At 38.9% G+C, this 27,770-nt stretch overlaps 1 protein-coding gene across 9 annotated transcripts; it reads right to left on the reverse strand.

Moving 5' to 3' along the window:
* Window positions 1–588: 588 nt before the first annotated feature.
* aplf (aprataxin and PNKP like factor) lies at window positions 589–27,551 on the reverse strand. 9 transcript variants are annotated; one of them, XM_044189423.1, is made up of 11 exons: window positions 27,189–27,551; window positions 26,764–26,920; window positions 22,662–22,733; window positions 20,566–20,732; window positions 19,902–20,019; window positions 18,676–18,811; window positions 14,186–14,370; window positions 13,634–13,950; window positions 12,165–12,281; window positions 8,199–8,245; window positions 589–4,035 (listed from the first exon to the last, which is right to left on the reverse strand). In XM_044189423.1, exons 2-11 carry the CDS (start codon window positions 26,866–26,868, stop codon window positions 3,830–3,832), a joined length of 1,470 nt encoding a protein of 489 aa, XP_044045358.1. In that variant the 5' UTR covers window positions 26,869–26,920; window positions 27,189–27,551; the 3' UTR covers window positions 589–3,829. The 9 variants fall into 9 exon arrangements, with proteins under 9 accessions (XP_044045358.1, XP_044045357.1, XP_044045360.1 ...); XM_044189422.1 differs by having other exon boundaries at window positions 27,112–27,551; XM_044189426.1 differs by having other exon boundaries at window positions 3,856–4,035; window positions 8,195–8,245; window positions 27,112–27,551.
* Between the last annotated feature and the right edge of the window lie 219 nt (window positions 27,552–27,770).

The following is a 27,770-nucleotide window of genomic DNA, read 5'->3' on the forward strand; positions in this document are numbered from 1 at the left end:
TGTTTGCCTGTTAATTTACTGTTGTAAAAGATCCTTGATCTAAATGGGACAAATACGGAGCCCGGGAAGATCCGTACATAGAAAAAATAGTTATATTGAGGCCACAAAATGCTACGAGATGCAATTCACTCGCGCGTTTTAATGACTTCACGGCCACGAGATGAGTGCATATAAAAAGGAGCCAGCACGACGGACCAGCTTCTCTCCCCAAAGCAGAGAGTGCACAGCGCCTGCTTTAAGCGTCGGTAAATGAAGTGGATTATTAGCTAGCAAGGCAACATTAGTCATTAATTAGTTAGTGTAACTGCATTAATACATAATGCATTAATTGGTCATTAATCATCTAAATGTAACTCATCTTGGAAAGAGACAAGTGTGTGACGTTAAGGGGTTAAAAGTCCAATTGTGTTTTAATGCCAATAAAGCAAGTGTGTTCAGTATGTCTTGATGCCTCATCCCTAAATTAAAATAAAGCTTAATCGGAGTCTCTATCCATAGCTATCAGCAAGGAGCAGGTGGCGGCTGGAGCAGGCGCTGTGCTCTCTGCTTTGGGGGGAGAAGCTGGTCCAATGTGCTGGATCCTTTTTATACACACTTATCTCGTGGCCACGTGTTAATTAAAACGTGCAAACGAACTGCATCTTGTGCTCACGTAATAGCATCTCGTGGCCTCAATATAACTATTTTTGTTTTATTTATGGATCTTCCCGGGCTCCGTAGACAAACCTGGTTAAATAAAAGGCTAAATAAAATAATTAAAGTAAAATAATGAGTACTTCTACTTTTGAAACAAGTACTTTTTGTTGCTGATACTTTCATATTTTTACATATATTACTTTACTTCAGTAAAACCACCTTCTGTAATTTAGAAATGTCTTGTTAGCAAGTAGTATGAGGAATATTTTACTACCTGCCTCACACTGGAATATTAATCCTGTCTGAATTTAAACAACTTGTCTGACAGTTTTCACTAATAAAAAAGGCGCATAATAATAATTTAATTTCATGAATCCTCCTTCCTCAGCGTGTTCATGTGAGCAGCGTCAGGGCCTGGTCTGAAAAATCGTGTGAAATGAGGAAATATAATGCAAGTTATGTGAGAGGAGAGGAAAGGAAGAGGTGAAACAGGAAGCAGTGGAGGCTTTTCCTTCCCAGTGGGACGGTGCTCGGGATGAATCCATCCACTGCTGGTGTTGTTTTGTTTCCAGCTCTGGAGTCGTGAACAGAGATGGCGTTTGCAGCCGTTTACTGTTGAAATTCACGAGCCGGCCGCCTGTTTGTCATCATCGATGGATGCAAAGCGTCACGACGCACCACAAACGTCCGGTCTGACGTCAGGTCAGCTGTACTTCTGCCAACAGATGTTTTGCCGCGACACAGAGTTCACAAACCAAAACATCTGTTGCTGCAGCTCCAACAGCAAAAGCTGTCATTTCTACGTTGTGAGAGTGAACTTTTATTTTGTGCAGTTTTTAAAAAACTGGGGTTAGGGAATTTGAATTACAGATTCATCCTCCTTTAGCGACAGTTAGCAGAGCTGATGTCTGTTAATTGACACATTGGACCGTCCTGTTTTAATTTAGGTCAGACAGGATTTAGGTATTGATGTGTTTTTCATGGAAAATACTCAGAAAATTGTATGGAGTCTGGTGGCCCCTGTTCCACAACACCATGAAATCAAGAAAGGAAACTCTTTGTTTTCATCGGATGTACAGTATTTAAACAACAACAGAAAAACAGTCCAACAAATAGAGTAAAAATTATAAAGAGATCTACCACTAAAACTCCTAAATTATACATATTCACACAGATCTGAAACACGGGCGGACGGAGCTTCATCTGAAATCAAATCTAAACGAAAAACAAATCTTTTAAAATACAATGAAAATGAAAACTAATTCATCAGTTTCCATTTCTGCTACATTCTGGACTAATCCTCACACAGTTCCTAGTGCTCATCAAACACTCTGCCAGAGTATTTTCAGAGAATTAGAAAATACACTTTGTCCCAGAACACAAACTCACGTGTTTGTCTCTTCTGTTAAACAGCCAGAGCTGACGGCATGGGAATATTTCTTAATTAAAATTTGCACTTAAAGCTGCAAGAAGCAGGATTTTTCAAACAAAAACATCTTTCTTTAATCAGGCTGATTTATTCGGCAGTCCATTGTTGTGTTTGATGTTGCCAGGATGACACCTGCAAAGACACCTGACAGCTTTTGCAGCTGGAAGCAAATGTTTAACAACAAAGAACTCAGAAATCTTTAAATCGGATGACGGAGTCAACATGCTCGGACCTGGTTCCAGTGCTCATATTTGGTTTTATTTGTGGTAACAAAGATCTGTACGGTGGCCGAGACGGGTCGAACGAACTGCATCTCTAAAAAAACGCAAAAGCAACAACGCAACAACAGAAGCGAGCAACAACGAATGTTGACAATGAAACGAGCGGACTATTATTGCCTGTGGACGACGGAAAAGTGAAGACAGGCTAATACGAAGCTAACGCTTAGCTAGCTTCGCATTAGCCTCACGTTAGATGGCAGAGTACATAAATATAAAAATATAAAGACATTGAACACCGTTGCTCATTTGTGGCGATCACATAGCGACAGTAAACATAGTTAGCTAGCGAACAACGATTCTTACTCAAACGGGCAAGAGCTTTCCTCTTCCACAGGAAGAGTCCGCCGGCAATAACAGTCCGCTGGTTTCATTGTTAGCATCCGTTGTTGCTCACTTCCGTTGTTATGTTGTCACTTTTGCGTTTTCCGTTAACGCGCTTGTGTTTTTCGAATTTGCAAAAGCGTTTTGGATATGCGGTTTGTTCGACCCGTCTCGGCCAGCGCAGATCTGCAACAACGCTGTGAACACATAAACAGGGTGGAACCCCGACGCTGTAGTCGAGCCTCCATTTATGGCTTTTAATGCTCCCAAAGTTCTGAAACGAACCTACCAGAGGGAAGCTGGCCTTCACCGACAGTCCAGTAGTTTTTAAATCAACATCAGCTGGTTGTTGGGCTGATGGCTGATGATGAAGAGTATAATAAAACATGACTTGCACTGATGGAGTGCAGGTATATTCACCACCAGGTCTGCCCTTGTAGCCTCACAATAATCCTGAATTTTAGTTTCCCCTTCATTCATTCAGTCTGACACCGTGTTCCTGTTAGCCAGTCTGTGTTTTCTGTAACAGCAGTTCGTCCCGTTGACGTAACACAGAAGCAGCAGTGTTTCTTCTGACACTATTTTTCTGGCTCTGACACAAGAAGAAGAAGAAGAAGAAGGAGACGTCCGCTCTTAATCCGGCCTCAACAGCTCTGAACAGCCGTCAACGAGCACAACAACAGAATTAACTGCTTTAAGAAGTTATTTTCCCCCTCAGGTAGGTTCACGCATTTTCTAAGAAGAAAGGGTAAAAAAAAAAAAAGAAGCTCATTAAAGAACTCTGTGAGCATCGAATGTCAGAAATGGGTGCTTCACCTGAGAAACCATCCAGGACTGCGGAGGCTGTTTGTTTCTGAACGCACAAGCTGACGTCTGCTTGGCTCAGATTACAAGACTTCTGAGCCAACTTGTCCCTCCGGAGAACCGCGGAAGAGTTCTAGTCTGGGTTCTAGTCTGGGTTCTTGGTAAGTGCTGATGTTCAGCACAGAATATCGGATAATTAAAAGGCACTAAAGATTTCCCTCTAAAAGATTTTACCTGACACTATCTGGGCCACCATGATAATTCCAATCTGGACCAGAAAGACCCATAAAGACCTGCAACTGGTGCGTCTGTGCCTGCTCCAGCTTTAAAACAAACCACAACAAAAAGGATGCCACGTCTACTTCCTCCTCTTCACAAAGGCCTTTGCTTCTTTCTGCAGTCCTTTGATGTCCTCCTTACCGCTGTCATCGGAGTCAGGAGGGACGTAGTCCGAGTCGTCGCCCACGTCCTCGCTGTCGTCGTTAATGAAGCTGTCGTCGTCCCCAAAGTCCTCATCTTCGTCATCGGCGGGGGGCTTTCTGGGGACGGTGCGCGAAGTGGAGGCTGTAAAAGCATCAACAGTGCGAACGGGTTTACATGGCGTTATAATCCAGAGAGAGTCACAGAAGGAGTCGATACAAAAGCAAAAACACCGACACGAGCTCTGCGGAAAGTGTTGTTTCATGTATGTGCACTTTAACACCAGCAGCTCTACTCGTACTTCAGTAGATCTAAAGAGAGAGAGAAAGATTAGACAGATAGAAGATAGAAACAGGTTTACTTTTCTACTTTTGGTAAGGAGCAAAAAAGAGACAGACAGAGAGACAAAATAGGAAGTTTGACATTTATTTTTTGGGTCATGTTTGTTGTTTAGGCAGCACGAAACCTCCAAGACGTGTCAACAAATGTAAATTAAATTTTGCGGAAAGTTACGACTAAAGATTTTTACCAAGTAATTACTTTCCAGATAGCGTGCAGTGCGGCTACCGAGTTCCTCTGAATGGATTACCATGATTGTTTTGTTGTGTTCCCCTACTTACCATACTTTTGACTCCACTACATTTGTTTTAAAGCTTTAGTTACTTTGCAGATTCTGATTAATAATATAAAATATAGTCAACAAATAAATTATGATGCATTACTATAGATTTATATAAAAATTATTGATCCCAGGGTGGAAATTCACAAGCTAGTATATGAAGTAACTGGAGGTTTCAGGTTTCTTTGCCGGTGACGTTGCGACTGGCTTTCGAATTTGTGACGTCTGAAATCCAGCTTCCCCGGAGTCCGTTTGAATCTCCGATTTTAGGGAAGTGTACAGACATCTCCCCCTTCAGTAGAGGAACTCTGCACAGATACAATTCAGTAAAGTCAAGGTCTGACATTTTAGGGGACATAAACATAAGAAAAACACATTCTTCTCTTGTACTTTCACTTGTAACGGAGTATTTCTACAGTGTGGTATCGCTAGTACTCATCTCAGCAGCAGGCTGATCTCTGCAAGTCCTTTGGTAATTTACTGGTGGCACTATAAATCCTTTTTTTAAGATAAACTTTAGTCTCAGAGTTTAAAGTTTATTTCCTCTCTGAAGGTAAAGTTAAAGTTCATGTTTTTACTGGACAGTTTTATGTTGTACAAGACTTTTGGCTCCTTGTATGTTATGAGTCTGTGGTGGCCAGTGCTGTCCTGTATGCTGTTGCATGCTGGGGCAGCAGGCTATGCAGTGAGGGCAGCAGGTTGCAGCAGGTTGAGGCAGCAGGTGGGGCAGCAGGCTGAGGGCAGCAGGCTGAGGGTAGCGGACGCCAACAGACTCAACAAACTGATCCGTGAGGCCGGTGACATTGTGGGGGTGGAGCTGGACTCTCTGGCGGTGGTGTCAGAGAGGAGGATGCTGGGTAAACTACACGCCATCTTGGACAGCGTCTCCCACCCGCTCCATGACGTGCTGGTCAAACAAAGGAGCGCCTTCAGCGGAAGACTCATCCCCCCACAATGCACCACAGAGCGCCACAGGAAGTCATTCCTGCCTGTGGCCATCAGACTCTTTAACTCCTCCCTCTAAGTGTCAGTCTGTAGGACCCGAAGTCACTAAACTAGACATTGATCATTAACATCTCTGCCATACTTGAAATTATTGTGCAATATTCTGTGTTTAATACTCCTGTGCAATATTTAGTTTTTAGTTTTTCCTATTTATTATTCATACCTCCATTACTGCTGCTGCAATACTACTTATTACTTATATTATTACATTGTATTATTATACTGTATTATCATCATCAACCGGTAAACCCACTTGGTACTTCACACTTATTTTATTTTATACTTATACCGACCTGGCACTTAATTTATTTTCTGACCTGTTTTTATAGTGTCATCATATTGTTTGCTAGTACTTTCTCCTGTGTGCACTGACGTAAAGGCGAGCTGCTGTAACAAAGAGTTTCCCTTCGGGGATCAATAAAGGATTTCTGATTCTGATTTTCAGATCTCACTTCAATAACTGTTAAACACACGTAAATGAAAACAGTGTGGTGTACGATAAAAGATTCAGTTTTATTGTAAATATTAAGTTACACTGATAACAGGTGTATCTGCTGACCACGGCCCACGGCAACGTGGCCGAAAGCTCGCCCACGAAAAGCTTGTAAGTGGACATTTGAGTTGAGATTATTCTGCACAGGTGTGCTGACGTGTGAATCCCCAGAGCTCAGCTGAACTGCTGTTGTCCCAATCTCACACCGAGGAATTCCTTTGATGAGTACAATGTTATCATTAATGATAGAAATGATGACCAAACCTACAGGTAACACTGCGAGATTCACGTTTCATGTTTCAAGGAAGAACATTTTCATAAATGATCAGTGTTTGTTGTCTATCCTTGTGTGTACTTTGATGCAGATTAAACATTTTTTAAACACTATTTGTTAATTAAAAGAATGAATGAGGATTGTGCAGCCTTGGCAGAGGTTTACTAACTGCTTTCTAGTTTTTACAGGTTTTTAATAAAAACAATCAGTCTTAAAACTACATCTCACTATACCTGGAACAATAATAATAATAATAATAAATCCAGAAAATACAATGGGGTTCCAACACCATGATGCTCGGACCCCTAATGAAATAACTGCTTTGGGTAAATGTCTTGATTCAGGTATAAACTGTAATGTGGTTTGCTATTTCTTTATTTTTACTTCAATAGTTCAATATAATATCTTATTTATTTTCTTCGGGTTAAAAGGGGCAGCAGTGTTTTTTAGAGGCAGAAAGATGTTGGCACTGTTTATTTATTTCCGTTCATCTTCTTCCTGTCAGTATAAACACAGGTCGAGGCGAGACGCGGCGTCTTTAATCAAGAGACGACGACTGCGACGAGCGCCCCGGCATAAATTAAGTGTCAACTAAATGTCAGCTGAGGCATCAAAATGCAAATGTCTGCTCTGAGGAACAACATGTTTCTCATTAAACATGGCGGAGGGCGGTGGCGTTCGGTGTTTGGGTCACAAGGCCATTTCTTCCACAACTGGGTGGGGGGTTTACATTATACAACCTGCTAACTAAAAAAAAAAAAAAAATCAATAGGCTCCAATGTGTTTATTGATCCTGAGCAGTTCTGGTGACAGGCAGAGTGTGTGTGTTTCATGTTCTTATATCCCTGTGGGGACTTGTGTCTTCACGCTTTCTAAAGGGTTAAACTTGGTTTTAGGGTTCAGGTTACAGTTAGGCTCCTTTAACCACCTGTCGTGTGTTAAAGGACCCCCCCAGTAAATCGTACTGTATGTGCTTACATTACTAACAACTAGAGCTGCGATGATTAATTGATTGGTCGACTGAAAGAAAATGTTATTTTGATCATCGATTAATCGTTATCTTTCAAGCAAAACCGTCAAACGTCTGTTGGTTCCAGGTTCTTATATGATATAAGGATTTGCTGCTTTTCATTCATGATAGTAAATGAAGAGTCTTTGGGTTTTGGACGGTTGGTTGGACAAAAGATGAAATTTGAAGACGACGCTTCGGGCTCTGGGAAACTGTGACGTGACATTTTATAGACTAAACGATTAATCTATCGTGAAAATAACCGGCCGATTAATAGATAATGAAAATAAACGGTTTTAGAAACACACGTCAGCACTATTTATCATTAAAAGTTAGTTCATTTTAGAGTTTCAATAACGGTAAAATCCTGGAGTGATCTGTGCATCCTTCCTGGTGGTGCATTCAAGTACTGAAGTGAAAGTCTGACAACAGAGTTTCACCGTTCAGCTGCCACATAGCACTGCATTATTAATCTATAGTGTTTGGTTATTATAGTAGGTATGACAGAGACAAGAAAAATTAGCATTTTTTATCATTAAAAAATTAAAAATTAAAAAAATAATCTGTTCAATATCTAAGCCAATTTAAAAGGCTGTATCAAATTTGTATAATGGACCTGAGGTAATGACTTTTTCCTGCATTTTAAAGAAGCTTTGCTCACCTGAGATCAAGAAATACATTTCATATTAAAATGTAGTACATTTGTCGAGAGCAGACCCATTTCGTTGATTAAGAACTTAAAAGGAATAAAGACAGTAGCCCTGAACACTTAATGCTGATTATGTTTCCCGTGTCCTGAGTGTCGATGCCGTATGCTGAACTTTACTGATCTCAATTCAAATTGACATTAAAATATTGTCAAACAGAAAACAACAAGAGGGGAAAAAGACAACCAAAAACAACCTGCCTGGTTTCTCTGTGTGTTTGTATTCTTTCCTGTGAAGAGGGTTTTTCCTGTGAGGGGAAAAAATAAATAAAAAATAAAAGTCACTGTCAAATATGATTTAAAAAAAAAAACGAGATTAATAAACAAACAAGATTAATATCACACTGGCGGCTAAAGGCGGGACAAACAACAGAAGTGGAGCTAAGTTTGAAGTTTGTCCTGAGGGTGGCACTTAGAGGAAAGGTCATGGGGCTCATTAAAATCTAAAGGGTTCATCCTCTGGGGAGCAGGAATGTGATCAGGAAATGTCATGGAAATCTGTTAGATTATAAGATATACTGTTAGATTATAAGATATACTGTTAGATTATAAGATATACTGTTAGACTATAAGATATACTGTTAGATTATAAGATATACTGTTAGACTATAAGATATACTGTTAGACTGTTAGACTATAAGATATACTGTTAGACTGTTAGACTATAAGATATACTGTTAGATTATAAGATATACTGTTAGATTATAAGATATACTGTTAGACTGTTAGACTATAAGATATATACTGTTAGACTGTTAGACTATAAGATATACTGTTAGATTATAAGATATACTGTTAGATTATAAGATATACTGTTAGACTGTTAGACTATAAGATATACTGTTAGACTGTTAGACTATAAGATATACTGTTAGACTGTTAGACTATAAGATATACTGTTAGATTATAAGATATACTGTTAGACTATAAGATATACTGTTAGATTATAAGATATACTGTTAGATTATAAGATATACTGTTAGACTGTTAGACTATAAGATATACTGTTAGACTGTTAGACTATAAGATATACTGTTAGACTGTTAGACTATAAGATATACTGTTAGACTGTTAGACTATAAGATATACTGTTAGATTATAAGATATACTGTTAGACTGTTAGATTATAAGATATACTGTTAGACTATAAGATATACTGTTAGACTGTTAGACTATAAGATATACTGTTAGACTGTTAGACTATAAGATATACTGTTAGACTATAAGATATACTGTTAGACTGTTAGATTATAAGATATACTGTTAGACTATAAGATATACTGTTAGACTGTTAGACTATAAGATATACTGTTAGACTGTTAGATTATAAGATATACTGTTAGACTGTTAGACTATAAGATATACTGTTAGACTGTTAGATTATAAGATATACTGTTAGACTATAAGATATACTGTTAGACTGTTAGACTATAAGATATACTGTTAGACTGTTAGACTATAAGATATACTGTTAGACTATAAGATATACTGTTAGATTATAAGATATACTGTTAGACTGTTAGACTATAAGATATACTGTTAGACTATAAGATATACTGTTAGATTATAAGATATACTGTTAGACTATAAGATATACTGTTAGACTGTTAGACTATAAGATATACTGTTAGACTATAAGATATACTGTTAGACTGTTAGACTATAAGATATACTGTTAGACTATAAGATATACTGTTAGATTATAAGATATACTGTTAGATTATAAGATATACTGTTAGATTATAAGATATACTGTTAGACTATAAGATATACTGTTAGATTATAAGATATACTGTTAGACTATAAGATATACTGTTAGACTGTTAGACTATAAGATATACTGTTAGACTATAAGATATACTGTTAGACTGTTAGACTATAAGATATACTGTTAGACTATAAGATATACTGTTAGATTATAAGATATACTGTTAGATTATAAGATATACTGTTAGACTATAAGATATACTGTTAGACTATAAGATATACTGTTAGACTATAAGATATACTGTTAGATTATAAGATATACTGTTAGACTATAAGATATACTGTTAGACTATAAGATATACTGTTAGACTGTTAGACTATAAGATATACTGTTAGATTATAAAATATACTGTTAGACTATAAGATATACTGTTAGACTATAAGATATACTGTTAGATTATAAGATATACTGTTAGACTATAAGATATACTGTTAGACTGTTAGACTATAAGATATACTGTTAGACTATAAGATATACTGTTAGACTATAAGATATACTGTTAGACTGTTAGACTATAAGATATACTGTTAGATTATAAGATATACTGTTAGATTATAAGATATACTGTTAGACTATAAGATATACTGTTAGACTGTTAGACTATAAGATATACTGTTAGACTATAAGATATACTGTTAGATTATAAGATATACTGTTAGACTATAAGATATACTGTTAGACTGTTAGACTATAAGATATACTGTTAGACTATAAGATATACTGTTAGACTATAAGATATACTGTTAGACTGTTAGACTGTTAGATATACTGTTAGACTATAAGATATACTGTTAGATTATAAGATATACTGTTAGATTATAAGATATACTGTTAGACTATAAGATATACTGTTAGATTATAAGATATACTGTTAGACTATAAGATATACTGTTAGACTATAAGATATACTGTTAGACTATAAGATATACTGTTAGACTATAAGATATACTGTTAGATTATAAGATATACTGTTAGATTATAAGATATACTGTTAGACTATAAGATATACTGTTAGACTATAAGATATACTGTTAGATTATAAGATATACTGTTAGATTATAAAATATACTGTTAGACTATAAGATATACTGTTAGATTATAAGATATACTGTTAGACTATAAGATATACTGTTAGACTATAAGATATACTGTTAGACTATAAGATATACTGTTAGACTATAAGATATACTGTTAGACTATAAGATATACTGTTAGATTATAAGATATACTGTTAGACTATAAGATATACTGTTAGACTATAAGATATACTGTTAGATATACTATAAGATATACTGTTAGATTATAAGATATACTGTTAGATTATAAGATATACTGTTAGATTATAAGATATACTGTTAGACTATAAGATATACTGTTAGACTATAAGATATACTGTTAGATTATAAGATATACTGTTAGACTGTTAGACTATAAGATATACTGTTAGACTATAAGATATACTGTTAGATTATAAGATATACTGTTAGATTATAAGATATACTGTTAGACTATAAGATATACTGTTAGACTATAAGATATACTGTTAGATTATAAGATATACTGTTAGACTATAAGATATACTGTTAGACTATAAGATATACTGTTAGACTATAAGATATACTGTTAGATTATAAGATATACTGTTAGACTGTTAGACTATAAGATATACTGTTAGACTGTTAGACTATAAGATATACTGTTAGATTATAAGATATACTGTTAGACTATAAGATATACTGTTAGACTATAAGATATACTGTTAGACTATAAGATATACTGTTAGACTATAATATATACTGTTAGATTATAAGATATACTGTTAGACTATAAGATATACTGTTAGATTATAAGATATACTGTTAGATTATAAGATATACTGTTAGATTATAAGATATACTGTTAGACTATAAGATATACTGTTAGATTATAAGATATACTGTTAGATTATAAGATATACTGTTAGATTATAAGATATACTGTTAGATTATAAGATATACTGTTAGATTATAAGATATACTGTTAGATTATAAGATATACTGTTAGATTATAAGATATACTGTTAGACTATAAGATATACTGTTAGACTATAAGATATACTGTTAGACTGTTAGACTATAAGATATACTGTTAGATTATAAGATATACTGTTAGACTATAAGATATACTGTTAGATTATAAGATATACTGTTAGACTGTTAGATTATAAGATATACTGTTAGACTGTTAGACTATAAGATATACTGTTAGATTATAAAATATACTGTTAGATTATAAGATATACTGTGTGCAAACTTGAATATTTTTATCTACAGGTGGCTCTGGAGGGACGTTCAGGCCGTCACTAAGATTCATCATGTGGAGGCTCTGGTGGTTATAATGACCGTGCCGTGATGTCTGACCTGTAGCAGTCGGTGCCATAGGGGCACTCAGGTCGGTCTGCCTCCTCCTCCTCCTCTTCCTCCTCGTAGTCGGTGTCACCAGGGTGACTGCACTCCTGGAAATGGACCGGGTTCTTCCTGTTTAAAACGAACAGGGACGTGATGAGAGGTCTTCAGTCTGCTACAGACTCTGCACACAAAACATTTCTACAGGACGTTTCCCTGCTGCTGCTTCCTAATTATGAACATTTCATTTAAAAAGGACCAAACTGTGTTATAATAATAATAATAATAATAAAACTATATTTATAGAGCACTTATCAAAACAAAGTACAAAGTGCTTCACAACAAGAGAAATAAAACACCACAGTGAATGATGAAATATAAAGAAATAAAATACACAAAAGCAATAAAATAAGCAGCCAGTTCAGGTAAAATCAGGATCTGCTTTCAGATAAAAATGTGTTTTGAGACGAGACTTAAACGAAGACTCTGACTCAGACAGCCTGATGTCTTCGGGCAGGTTGTTCCAGAGCCTCGGGGCCCTGATGGCAAAAGCTCTGTCCCCCTTAGTTTCCATCCTGGACTCAGGAACAGACAGGAGACCCCTGCCCGAAGATCTCAGACTACGTGAAGGTTCATAAGGGATTACAAGGTCTAAAATATAGTCCGGAGCCATGAAGAGCCTTAAAAGTAATCAACAAGATCTTAAAATCGATCCTGAAACCAACAGGGAGCCGATGTAAAGAGGCTGAACCAGGTGTGATGTGGTCGCAGCTCTCGGTCCTGAGTCCTGTACAGTCTGCAGGCGTTTCACAGTTTTTACATTAAGACGAGCGAACGGGCCGTTACAGTGATCGAGGCGTGAAGAGATAAAAGCACGAGCAACAGTTTCTGCTTCACTAAGATTTAAAATAGATCGGATTTTTGTTTCTGAGGTGATTAAAAACACGAGTGGACGAGCTCAGTGACACGTTGCTCAAAACATACATTGCTGTCAAACAGGACGCCGAGGTTTCTTGTGTTCTGTTCAGGACCATTTAAACCACAGGGGCCAGACTGCGTTGCTACCATAGACTGGATATAAAGATGGACGACATGACAGCTACATTTTTCCCCAAAGAGGGGAAAGACAGGAAGAGCGACAGAGGAGGGACGGACAGACGTGCAATAGATATCGTGTGTACAGAATTTCAAAATTCACGTTTTTGAAATGATCCTTTATCTTAAATTTGAGAAGGAATATCTCTGAGGCAACAGAGCTACAGGCAGCTGCTCTGAGAAGCTTCTGGACCTGATTAGATTCAGTTTTTAGCTCGCTTCATGTTCATCAGCTCGAGTGCACTTCATCTCATCTCTTTGTTGGAAAATGAGTCACATCAAAGTAAAAGCCCTCCGGCAGGACTTGAGATACATTCCCAGTCGTCCTTTAACTTTCTTTTTCTGCTCTGAAGAAGCTCGGCCTGAGGTACGCTCAGAGGTAAACCTACCTGTAGCAGTCCTTCCCGTACGGACACGGTGCTCTGAGTCGAGGTTTGGACGGAGCGGGTCCGGACGCAGAGCCACCGTTTGACCCGACAGACTCCGATCGTTCGGTCATCTGTCGTCCATTCTTCGACTTCTTGCCCTCGTTCTCAGGTTGACGGATCGCATACGTCCGTGTCGTGGCGTTTACGTCAGCTGTAAACGTCGCCCCGCCTCTTCCTTCCTCGTCCGCCTCCACGGCGAAGCCGTCAGACTCGTCGCTCACCTCGGACCCGTTGGATTCGCTCTGTAGCCGAACTGTGGGCCGCTCTGAAGGAACATCCTGAGAGTCGACAGAAGCAGACAAACAAAAAGGGATTAAGTCAGGTGAATTAAGGCAGCATGGAGACTCGCTGAAAAGGCTGTCATTTTACTCATTTACAGGTAGAACTGAAAGCCGGCGAAGCCTGAAGGTCTTATTTCGACCAAAAAAGGATTAATTCCTGCGGAAAATAACAAATAAACCGTAAAAACATATGATAACAGCCACTGACTACTCAATAACAGTTGTACTCAACTGTTTTAGACTGAGCTGCTTCTTCATCGCTCATCTTCCTTCTCCTCTTCTTCGGCATTTCCTCCTGGCTGAGCTCCGCCTCCTCAGGTGAGGAAGTCTTGGCGGGTGTGGCCCGTTTGGCTGCTGCTCGTTTAGCGCCGGTTGACGCCGCTGCAGGTCCTTTACTTCTCTTCGCGGCTGACTGAACTATAACAGAGAGAGAAATGTCATTTTCAGAGGAACTAGCGTCCGACTGATGCTAGATGTTTGAGGCTGATAACGATATTAAAATGATTCATATTAATACTTTTGCAGAAACACATACAAAACATATTTTTGATAAGGATTCTTAAAAGTGGTTAAAAGAAATTGTGAGTCAACATAACACACCTTGACAGACATCAGGCTAAACCAGTTTGCCTGGGGCTGTTTATTAAAAATATATCAACTTTTATTCACAGCCAAAAACATGCGGAGGACGCTGCAAGAGAGGACTTCCTGCTGAGGTGAGCTGTACCTGCAGCACACTCCTGAATAAAAGCCCCCTAAATGCTCTTAAGATGCAGATAATTCAGCGGGAAACAATGAATTCTTGAGACACTCTGACATCAAAGTCATGAAATAAATAAAAGTAAAATGTCTCCTGACTGATTTCTGATTATATCTGACATTATTAGATTGTTAATACTGATGCGGGGTGCACGGTGGCAGAGCGGCTAAAGCTCCTGCCTCCCAATAAGGAGATCGTGGGTTCGTGGGATCGATTCCCGGACCAGACCAACATCGCACAATCTCTCTGGGTGGAGTCTGCATGTCCTCCCCGTGTTACCGTGGGTTCTCTCCGGGTTCTCCGGCTTCCTCCCACCGTCCAAAGACATGCATGTGTAGGTTAATTGATAACTCTAAATTGCCCGTATTGAATGAATGTGAGAGTGAATGGTTGTCTGTCCTTGTCTGTGTCTGTGTTAGCCCTGCGACGAGTTGGCCACTGTCCAGGGTGTACCCTGCCTAAGGCCCAAAGTCACTGGGATAGGCTCCAGTCACCCGCGACCCCTAACGGGACCAAGCGGTAGAAAATGGATGGATGGATGGATGGATAATACTGATGCATCAATGTTAGCTAGTTTTAACTACTTTATACACAGTTAGCTAATTTTAACTACTTTATACACAGTTAGCTAGTTTTAACTGCTTTATATACAGTTAGCTAGTTTTAACTGCTTTATATACAGTTAGCTAGTTTTAACTGCTTTATTTACAGTTAGCTAGTTTTAACTGCTATATATACAGTTTCTAGTTTTACCTACTTTATTTACAGTTAGCTAGTTTTAACTGCTTTATATACAGTTCGCTAGTTTTAACTGCTTTATATACGGTTAGCTAGTTTTAACTACTTTATATACAGTTAGCTAGTTTTAACTGCTTTATTTACAGTTAGCTAGTTTTAACTGCTTTATATACAGTTTCTAGTTTTAACTGCTTTATATACAGTTAGCTAGTTTTAACTGCTTTATATACAGTTAGCTAGTTTTAACTGCTTTATATACAGTTTCTAGTTTTACCTACTTTATTTACAGTTAGCTAGTTTTAACTGCTTTATATACAGTTAGCTAGTTTTAACTGCTTTATTTACAGTTAGCTAGTTATAACTACTTTATACACACTTAGCTAGCTTTAACTGCTTTATATACAGTTTCTAGTTTTACCTACTTTATTTACAGTTAGCTAGTTTTAACTGCTTTATATACAGTTAGCTAATTTTAACTGCTTTATATACAGTTAGCTAGTTTTAACTGCTTTATATACAGTTCGCTAGTTTTAACTGCTTTATATACAGTTTCTAGTTTTAACTGCTTTATTTACAGTTAGCTAATTTTAACTACTTTATTTAGAGTTAGCTAGTTTTAACTACTTTATACACACTTAGCTAGTTTTAACTGCTTTATATAGTTAGCTAGTTTTAACTGCTTTATGTACAGTTAGCTAGTTATAACTACTTTATTTACAGTTAGCTAGTTTTAACTGCTTTATATACAGTTCGCTAGTTTTAACTGCTTTATATACAGTTTCTAGTTTTAACTGCTTTATTTACAGTTAGCTAGTTTTACCTACTTTATTTAGAGTTAGCTAGTTTTAACTACTTTATACACACTTAGCTAGTTTTAACTGCTTTATATAGTTAGCTAGTTTTAACTGCTTTATGTACAGTTAGCTAGTTATAACTACTTTATTTACAGTTAGCTAGTTTTAACTGCTTTATATACAGTTAGCTAGTTTTAACTGCTTTATTTACAGTTAGCTAGTTATAACTACTTTATACACACTTAGCTAGTTTTAACTGCTTTATATACAGTTTCTAGTTTTAACTGCTTTACTTACAGTTAGCTAGTTTTACCTACTTTATTTACAGTTAGCTAGTTTTAACTGCTTTATACACAGTTAGCTAGTTTTAACTGCTTTATATACAGTTAGCTAGTTTTAACTGCTTTATACACATTTAGCTAGTTTTAACTGCTTTATATACAGTTAGCTAGTTTTAACTGCTTTATGTACAGTTAGCTAGTTATAACTACTTTATACACACTTAGCTAGTTTTAACTGCTTTATATACAGTTTCTAGTTTTAACTGCTTTACTTACAGTTAGCTAGTTTTACCTACTTTATTTACAGTTAGCTAGTTTTAACTGCTTTATACACAGTTAGCTAGTTTTAACTGCTTTATATACAGTTAGCTAGTTTTAACTGCTTTATACACAGTTAGCTAGTTTTAACTGCTTTATATACAGTTAGCTAGTTATAACTACTTTATACACACTTAGCTAGTTTTAACTGCTTTACATACAGTTTCTAGTTTTACCTACTTTATTTACAGTTAGCTAGTTTTAACTGCTTTATACACTGTTAGCTAGTTTAGCCCAGTGGTTCCAAACATAGGGGTCGTGCCCCTACAAAGGGCCACCAGATAAATCTGAGGGGTCGTGAGATGATTAATGGAAGAGGAAAGAAGAAAAAACTAAGTTCTGATACACAACAAATTTATATTAATCTTTTTGGATTTTTCTCTAATCTTTGATTTTTTGTAAAATATTGAACAATTTCACCTCTTTGGGCCTTGAACGAACTGAAAAGTAACTAAAGCTGTCAGATAAATGTAGTGGGGTAAAAAGTACAATATTTTCCTCTGAAATAGTAACGTAGTGGAGTAGAAGTAGAAAGTATCACAAAATACCTCAAAGTATCTCAAACTTGTACCTCAGTAGAGTACTTGAGAAAAGTACTTAATTACTTATCCAGTTACACTGCACAATTCAGTCCTCTGTGACTGTACACACATCTGTGAAAAAGACTCTGCCGTTCTTTATCTCCGAACTGATTCCTTCTCCTGAAAGTTAAGACGACGCCGAGAGCACAGCATCGCAAGTTTCTCTTTAGGGAACTGGAACTTTTCCATCCGTCCACTCTGCCCAGTTAAATGCAGCTGTTAAGTGAGCGGATGGACGGAGTAATGGAAGCGGCGATAAAGTCCACGAGGGTCCATCCAGCAGAGCGGAGCCGTCTGCTTTCCTTCAGAGTAAATATTAGAGAACAGCAGCACTCAGGGGAAACAGCGGCTGTTTAATACTGTCAAATACACAGTGAGACACACACACAACACACACCCGGCTGAGGATCTCCATTGTCCTCTTTTATCTGCTATAATTATCAGACCATCCTGATACGCAGAGAAAGGCTAACCGCAGTGTTACACTTCCATCCATTCTCTTGTTAACGTCACTTCATCAAATATCACAGCAGTCAACCTGTTTAACTTTTTATTCAAAACAACCGACGCCCTCAGACTGTGTTGCTGGTCGGGTTCAGCTGCTGTTTAATATCAACAAACGTCTGCGGCGTTCAGGTGGCGTCCCGACTCCCAGCAGACCCTGGACAACATCACCGGAAAACAGACTCCTTCCTTCACCAGACACTTTGTGGATTAGTGCTGTATGGAGGACTGGAACTGTTGTGCCACAGCACAAGTGTTTTAAAACAGTCCCATATTAGCGTCACGGAAAATCTGATTTTCTGGCTTCAAAACTGACACAAAAAAAAAGTTTATGTTGTATGTTTAAAAAAATTACAATCGCCTGATATATCGTTAACTGACTTTTTTCAAACTCTCAAATATCAATATCGGTAAAAGCAAAATCCACTATCAGTCAGACTATAGAAGGAAACAAAAACATACACATATATTCTCATATTCTCACACAAGTTTAATTTAATGCCTCCCTTCCTGAAACTCCGGACATTCGAGACATTTTAAATAAAAAAAATTTAAATAGGGAACTTTTAAGAACTTTTAAGGATCCTCGGGGACCCTATAAATGTATTGTGATGTAAAGACAGATCCAATCACAGATCTGAACAGTTCAGGTTCAGGTTGAAGCGTCAAGTGTGGACAGACACAGGGAAAAAAGAAGCAATAAATCCACTTCTACTACAGAGAAACAGGAAACACGAACACGGTACCTTTCGGGCTGGAGGAAGAACTGTGTGCCGCTGCTGCAGCCGCCATCATCCACGCAGGTAAAACCCGTCTCCTGGCTGCAGACGGGCTGACGTCACTTTGGTCTTCCTCCACTTCTTTTGGTTGTGCAGAGCCTCCCTACATGAAACCAAACAGTCCTCAGTAGTGTACAGTGGGCTTATCAGAGCTTGTTTGGTGGAAACACTGAGACTGAACCAAATGCTGAAGGATCTGAAACTATAAAGCCGATCAGCTCGTTGAACTGATGTGAAAGTTTAACTGGGAGAATCCTGAAAGTCGCTACAGAAACACTCGCGGCGTTACAGAGCGGAGCTTCTTCCCTCACAAATGATCTTTGGTCAGGTGCAGTAAAGTGTTTTGGCCTGTCGTTAAAGTCACGATGGGGACCAGTTATCATTTTAACCGGCGAAAGTGACGATCGGCTGAAAACGAGAAGCTGCTACCTGAATGTTTAGTACGCTGCTCTTTGCTAATAAGAAAACAGAGGAGAGATAACGGATTTTGTTAGCGTCAGAATTTAGTGAATCGGTGCATTTTGCCAACTTCAGTGAACTTCTGAACTAATTTAACGAGAGCGACGCTGCGACACTGGCAGGCTGAGGTGGACACAACACAGCAGAGTGCAGTAAAGAAAGGATCGGATTTATTTGAGTCAATACAAACACTGATTAGGGCGGCTTTAAGAAACTACTGTATCTTACAGGCCCAGAAATATATTTTTTTTCACATGAAGAGTATGAAGTATTCGTCAGCTCGAGCTGGGCGATATGGATAAAAGAAATGTTCTGGAAAACCGATCGTGAAACTGTTTATGGATCCAATAACCAGACAGGAAAGTCTGTTTTGTGGTAACCCAGTGAATTAAATACCTGAAAAATCAAAGCACTTCATCGATGTAAGAATCCTGTAAATCCAATATTACCACAGAGCAGTCCTGCTCATTCATTTGCAGCGTTGCCAGAAATGTCCGAACACAACCAGACATATTAAAAAAGGGAAAGACGCCGTTATAAGAGATGATGCAAAATTTCTGACGGTTGACAAATTTGGATTGTCTCACGGTTTATGACGTTATATCGCCAACACCCTAGCGTCAACACTTTCACAATATCTAAATGAGGAAAACTTCTCGTCAACACAAGCTCGGTCCCTACCTCGACAGAGATGGACATGATATAACTCCCGGCTCTGTTGCGAGTCTGCAAACCTTGTTCAAACTTCTGTCTGGACCGTCGGCCTCCTCCTGGTTCGACTCCTCCTGAGGTGCTTCCACATCTGGCTCGAGAGAAACAGGAAGTTCTTCTTCTCCAAACATCTGACTGTTTCTGAGGGAAGTGATATTTGACAAAAAAAAAAAAGACATTCAGCCTGAACGACTGAGGTTGAAGTCCACTTTTCAAACTCCTAAACATTAATAGAGAATTTCTTGGGAGAAATGATTATGTGAAAAGCGTCTTGTGAGACCTTAATGCTGTTTCGGTATGAATTTTACATGAGCTTCTGCTGGTTTGAGCAGCGGTAACGTTTGCTCAAGTGTCCATTACCGTCTGTTTGATCTAGACTTCAAACGCAGAGCTCGCATCAGGACAATGGAGGGGTAACTCATAGATAAAAGATCACCGAAGCCCAAAGACTACATAAATCGACATTCTCCCTAATGTTGGCTTTTAATTGAGTCAACAGATAACACTTAAACCAGACCCGCAGTCTGCTCTGTAAAGATAAAAGATAAGACTTTAATTAAACAGTGGAGAACAGCCTCTTCTGTCTTGATTTAATTATTCACGGAGACGTCGGGGAAACTGCAGTAAATGAGATTCATGTCTTGATCTCGACACACAGTGTTAACGTGGAGAGGAGCGTGTAAGTACCGGGGAGCGCGGCGGTCTTCTCCGCCCACGGCCACCACCTTGTAGATGAACTGCCCCGGCAGCAGAGAGAACAAGTCCCCATGATGAAGAGGGTACCAGGAACCTCTCTGCAGAGGTCGAGGGTCGTCGGTCAGGGACGACTGAACAAAGCACGGGTTCAGGTGGGTCTGAAGATCAGAACGACAAAGAGGACAAACCAGTTAACTCCAGTAGGGTTGTCATTTTTTAGTCTAAACTGAAACTATTATTCGAACGTGGGAAAAAGTGAAGTCTGTAACAATGTTTTCTTCTTTTCCTTTCGTCTGCTCCCTTTCAGGGGTCGCCACAGCGAATCACGTGCCTCCATCTAACCCTGTCCTCTGCGTCCTCTTCACTCACACCAGTTAGCTTCCTGTCCTCTCTCACTACATCCATAAACCTCCTCTCTGGTCTTCCTCTAGACCTCCTGCCTGGCAGCTCCAGCCTCAGCATCCTTCTACCAATATATTCACAGTCTCTCCTCTGGACACGTCCAAACCACCTCGATCTGGCCTCTCTGACTTTATCTCCGAAACATCTAACACGAGCTGTCCCTCTGATGTCCTTGTTCATCTAACACGAGCTGTCCCTCTGATGTCCTCGTTCCTGATCCTGTCCGTCCTCGTCCCTCCCAAAGAGAACCTCAGCATCTTCAGCTCTGCTGCCTCCAGCTCTGCCTCTTGTCTTTCCTTCAGTCCCGCTGTCTCTAAGCTGTCCAACATCGCTGGTCTCACCTCCGTCTCCAACACCTGTCCTTTCATTCCTGCTGAGACTCTTTTATCACACAACACACCTGACGCTTTCCTCCACCCGCTCCAACCTGCTCGCACTCGCCTCTTCACCTCTTTCCCACAGTCTCCATCGCTCTGAACCGTTGACCCTAAGTACTTAAAGTCCTGCACCTTCTTCACCTCTGCTCCCTGTGACCTCACCGTCCCACCTGGGTCCCTCTCATTGACGCACCTGTATTCTGTCTTACTGCGGCTGAGCTTCATTCCTCTGTTTCCCAGAGCTGACCTCCATCTCTCTAGATTTTCCTCCACCTGCTCCCTGCTCTCACTACAAATGTCAACAATGTTTTAGGATTCAAAATTCAGTCTTTCAAGTGGCTATAATAGACATTTTTATAATAAGAATGTATGAATTGACAAAGTGAAAGGTGTCTCTTAATGAAGCTGCAGCTCCGCTCGGCTTTGCAGAGCTTCATGGTGACTTTCAGCTCGTCGTTTATCTGTCCGGCTGCAGCTTCACCGCTCTGGTTCCCTCTCGGCGCTCAGAGCGTCGAAAAGAAAAAGCTGCAAAAAGCCGCTGAACACGAGCCGCTCGGCCACACCAATGCATCATGGTCTATAAGAGCATCACGTGTTTGTAGCGTCGCTGTCCTGTGAGAACCACGTATCTCTGAAATATTGCAGACTGAGATGCAGCGGAGTAGAACTATAAAGTTGCATAAAAAGAAAATACATAAGTACAAGTACCTTGAATTTGTACTTACATACAGTACTTGAGTAAATGGTGATGTCATTGTAACTTAGTACCTTTTGCAACATTCACTCTTCGCTGTCTCAAACAAGATCTCAGGAAGCTGATTTTCCTAAAAATGAGCTGAAAGCAGCGGTTACCTGGAAGCCAGGCGACTAGCCTGAATAACTGCACATCGTCGTCTCTGGTAACAAGAAGTTATTGAAATAATGTTGAAACTACAACGACAAAAAAAAATGCCATCCAGACTTGTGGTTATGGAGGTACCTGGTTGAATGAAAATGTCCTTAAAAACAACTAGATACACACTAAACACATTAAAGTGACATGCGATGACTCAGATGTTGCAACATTAAAGTTCACGGTGACTTTACGACACGTCTGATAGGTGACTCTAGTTTGGACAGACTTAAAGGTCGGAAGCTGCCACCTCTAGACCGAATAGACATTTTAACCCATAAAAGTTACAGATTTCAGCTTCAAAAACCGACGGTAAGTTTTGGAAAAGTGTCACCAGCAAGCTGACATGGCAAATCACCGGTGTGGATGTTTAAATCTTCATCGAGACTAAAAACACTCCAGGTGAGAGGACGTACCGGTTTGAGACGCAGCCGTCCGTCCAGGTTCTCCAGCAGCCCGTGAAGTCTGGACACTCTCTTATCGCTGACCTGAGACAACGGGAAGAAAAACAAAGCGATTCGGATATGTTTTGAGGTTAAAAAAAAAAAAAACTAAACAAACAAAGTTATCTTTTCTTTGTTCTTCAAATACAGATCACTATCTTGACAACTACAAGCCAGATTCCCATGAAGTTTGCTGTGGACATTCACGGCCCACAGAGCACGAAAGCTAAAGACTCCCTGACATTTCCTCTCCATCACTAATTTTTTTTAATCTACCTATTCTGACCTCTTATTCCCCCTCCTTAATTGATTTTTTATTTAATAATGTAATTTCTTAATCTTCCTTCTGTTGATATTTTACTGAAAAAGGTCATATGACTAACTGCAGCTCAAATGTACTTGGATTGTCGTTCAGCTTGTGTGATTTCTTCATCTGTAAAAGACATCATGAACCCGCAGCAGTAATAGTTATGATAGTCACGACACAGATCACAAACAGAAACGTCTAAATCAGAAACAGATGCAGCTAATTACAAAGCGCAGACGCGTTGCAGAAGACGCCTTCGCCTCAAAGTGAGTCTGCAGGTGTCTGAGCTACAACTGCTGCTCGATCTGCGATAGTTTGGGCTGAAAGTGTGCAAGGGAGGTGCGTCCCATTCAAATCCCCGTTTCTCTGTAATGAAGACAACGATTAGAAATAAAACGACAAGATGACAAAGGTGAGATCATTTCCATTTAATGTAGAAAATAAAATTACTATAGTGGACCCCCAGAGCTGAATCCTCATTTTACACATTCAAATATAATTCTCAGAAGAAAGCTGTCATATTGCATAGGACAAGGCACAGATTCATTTAATGACTGAGACATAATTTCATCCTTCTGTTTACGTCCACTAAAAACACGAAAGCGTAGCTTGCGGCGGCGCTACTGAAACCACAAAAAGAAGAGCATTCGGTTTGGTGAGAAAAGCGTCCGTTTACCGAACAATCTGTCGCTCTGCGGGTGGAAGAGGAAGAAAAAGTAACGAAACAGCAAAGAAGACTCACGTCAGTCTGGATAAACAGCCTGGAGCCAGTTTTTATAAATAATCAGACAGCATTAAATGTAAAAAAATATGGATTTGGGTTTGATTAGTCCAATCTTTGTTGATTTTACAGTAAATATGTTAAAATTCAGAACTAAAAAGGCAAAGACTGCAGATGTTCTGATGAAGTTGGCTGAGCGGAAGCAGAACTACTATTGAAACGCAAAGTTTGTGCAAAAAACTGGGCTTTCTTATTATTGTTATTGTTATTTTTCATGTGATTTTCTTCCAGTTTTTAGTTCAGAATAAAAACAGATAAATACATGATTTATTTTAACTGAACACAATGAGCCCTGTGCATGTTTTACAACCCTGCTTGCATGGTGTACCAGGGGAAGTAAAACCAGGCTCATTTTTTAGAAACTCTCATGTACAAATAATTAATTCAGTCATTTTGATGGCTGACACCATTAAAAAACGGTGTACCCCATCAGAAGTTACACATCCTGTTCCACCAGTCCAGCTGCCTCCATGTCATCAGTGTGACAGCGTCCTCCAGTGGTTCAGTGGAAGACCTGCAGCTCAGCTGTTAACACTCATATGTGCTTTAGTTTTACTCTTTAAGAGCACCTGATATACAGTATCGGCGCAATTAATTACCATTTCTGGACAGCGTGAGTGGATAAACAAGTTTGTTTCTGATTTTGTTTAAAGTTTTGATGCCATGATGCGATTACATATGATTGATTCAGTGAGTGATGTCAGCCTGTAGTGTGACCTGATTGGTCCACGTGGGTCAGCCATCCTACTTAAGACGGTCTCTCCTTAAGACAGTGTGTGGGAGTCTTCCAGGGTCTTCTCCATGCACCTGTCGATCCACAGGTGTGCAAAAAAGTTCTGATTTTTAATGTTTATGAATTTGTTATAATTCGTTTTGATATTTGCAAAAAAAAAAAAAAAAAAAAGTCACTTCAGACCACTGAACAAGTCAAAAACCTGCAACTGCACTGAAGTCGCAACATCATCCTATTACAATGAAACAGAAAGCTCTTTGCATCCGCTGAAATGACCACAGAAACAGCCAAATACTGGGGAACAGGATCATACAGGTTCACTGCATGTCAGTTAGTTTTTGGTTATTTTATTAATTGCACATTTGTTGGAGGGACGTACACTACTAAAGTAGAATTTCAAATAAGGCAGGTGCTTAAATTACTACCTAATGATGTGGCCCTGTGTCAAAATCTAGCTTTAACACCATTATTATTTTAGTTTATTGCAACCACGGAGGACACATTCCTAAATAAAGTTTAATCAAATTACCACAAACAAATGTATTCATAGATAACCTGGGGTCAGGTAGTATTATTCCATTAAAAAAAAAAAAAATCCACAAAGGATGCAATGTATATTAAATGTATGCCGAATTAAAGAGTGATATCTACTTATTCATAAACCGTCTTGATATTTATTTTATAAACATAAATAATTTGCAAATGAACAATAACGTTTTAAATTTAAACAATTCAGGTTGGAATTTGGCGAATGTGTGGCCAGAAATCTATTAGGCACGCTTTAATTAGCATCATACACAGAGGGAAGTTTAATCCCGCTATAAGTATTATATGTAATGTTGTAGGTGGTGGACAGAAAACACTGGATGTCGATAAGTTTTCTTCAGCTCAACTCAAATAAAACTGAAATCCTTGTTATTGGGCCCCAACACATCACTAAACAAATACTGCCATCTGCTGGTGACCTGTCGCAACACATCAAGGCTGTTGCAGGAAACCTCAGTGTCCTGTTTGACAGCAGTTTATGTTTTGAGCAACGTGTCACTGAGCTCGTCCAATCATGTTTCACCTCAGAAACAAAAATCCGATCTATTTTAAATCTTAGTGAAGCAGAAACTGTTGTGCGTGCTTTTATCTCCTCACGCCTCGATCACTGTAACGGCCCGTTCGCTCGTCTTAATGTAAAAACTGTGAAACGCCTGCAGACTGTACAGGACTCAGGACCGAGAGCTGCGACCACATCACACCTGGTTCAGCCGCTTCACATCGGCTCCCTGTTGGTTTCAGGACTGACTTTAAGATCTTGTTGATTACTTTTAAGGCTCTTCATGGCTCCAGACTATATCTTAGACCTTGTAATCCCTTATGAACCTTCACGTAGTCTGAGATCTTCGGGCAGGGGTCTCCTGTCTGTTCCTCAGTCCAGGATGGAAACTAAGGGGGACAGAGCTTTGGCCATCAGGGCCCCGAGGCTCTGGAACAACCTGCCCGAAGACATCAGGCTGTCTGAGTCAGCGTCTTCGTTTAAGTCTCGTCTCAAAACACATTTTTATCTGAAAGCAGATCCTGATTTTACCTGAACTGGCTGCTTATTTTATTGCTTTTGTGCATTTTATTTCTTTATATTTCATCATTCACCGTGGTGTTTTATTTCTCTTGTTGTGAAGCACTTTGTACTTGATAAGTGCTCTATAAATAAAGTTTTATTATTATTATTAAATAAGATGTCACTGTGATGCCTTTTCAGCCCATCTGTTAAAAGAAATGTTTTTTATAATGTGTATTATTTAAGCCAAGTAAACCTAAATATGAATTGTGTTATCAGGACTTTGCTGCTGGAGAAAAAAACTTTAAAAATTAATTTAGTTGTTTTTTTTCATCACTGAAACTATAAATAAGTCAATAAATTTATTTTATTTTTTTTAAAAACACATTTTTATCTGAAAGCAGATCCTGATTTTACCTGAACTGGCTGTTTATTTTATTGCTTTTGTGTATTTTATTTCTTAATATTTCATCATTCAACTGTGGTGTTTTATTTCTCTTGTTGTGAAGCACTTTGTTTTGATAAGTGCTCTATAAATAAAGTTTTATTATACCACACATGAAACCTAACCTTTTGGAGAACTCACATACATTTACAGCTTATCATGTCTATTAATGTCCCTGTTAAATAAACCAGTAAATAATTCAGAGTAATGCCAGTATCAAGGTAAACTAAACTCAGCTAAACTAAAGCCACAGGAGGACTCACTGCCAGTAAGGGGCCCCTGCCCAGCACCGTCTCCCCCGGCGGCAGGTGGATGGGAGCCCCACCGTCACCGTCAACCGGGACGAGGTCGAAGCCGAAGCGGGACATCTGCTCAGCGGGCGGGACCGGAGGGAGCTTCACCCGGGTGGGGGGGGGGTCACTGGTAGAAAACACATAACAGTACAAGCTGTTTACCATCCGGCTCAGTGAATCCTGAAAGCTGAAACGGGCTCAGTGGGAGAATTAAACGGTTTGCTCTGTTAGCGGCAGTCTTGTCTGCGAGAAACCGACACGGAAGCTCAGCTACGGTCACAACGAGCCATACAGAAGCAGAGTTTTACTTCTGCCTACCTGCTGTGGTGGCCAAGTGGATAATTATGTGTGTCTCGGGGTGGAAACTCAAAGCGACGGGACAAGCAAACACTTACAACTTTCGCTGTCAGCTACACAATTCAAAAACTTCCGGGTTGCAGGGGAGCGTGCGCAGTAGACCTGTGGCGCTGCTAGCGTGCCTAGTAGATTTCTGGCCACACGTTCACCGAATTCCATTCAGATTTTTTTCCTATTTTAATATGTTGTTGTTTATTTGCGAATTATTTATATTTATAAAATAAATCTCAAGACGGTTTATGAATAAGTACGCACCACTCTTTAATTCGGCATACAATAATATACAGTGCACGACTTTAGTTTATCAAAATTGAAACCCAACTTTTTCCATTTGGTTCAGACTTATCGCTGCGGCCCCTCTGTGCCTGTCATAGTATTATGGATTTTTTTTCATAGCTAGAAAGAGAAATAGAAACAGAAATGCAAATATGGAAGGAAACCTAATTTGGCCATGATTTGAGTCACGCCTTGAAATTTGCTTTTGTAATTTAACACTAAGCAAAATGTCCTTGTGGTTTAGCCATTCGCCGAACTGATAAAGCACTGCAAATATACTGAATCATACACATATTTATTTACAACAGAACGCATTTACTTGACGGTTTATTGAAACGTCGTAT

Source organism: Siniperca chuatsi, linkage group LG3, assembly GCF_020085105.1.
Source record: "Siniperca chuatsi isolate FFG_IHB_CAS linkage group LG3, ASM2008510v1, whole genome shotgun sequence".
In the NCBI taxonomy this organism is placed as follows: domain Eukaryota; kingdom Metazoa; phylum Chordata; class Actinopteri; order Centrarchiformes; family Sinipercidae; genus Siniperca; species Siniperca chuatsi.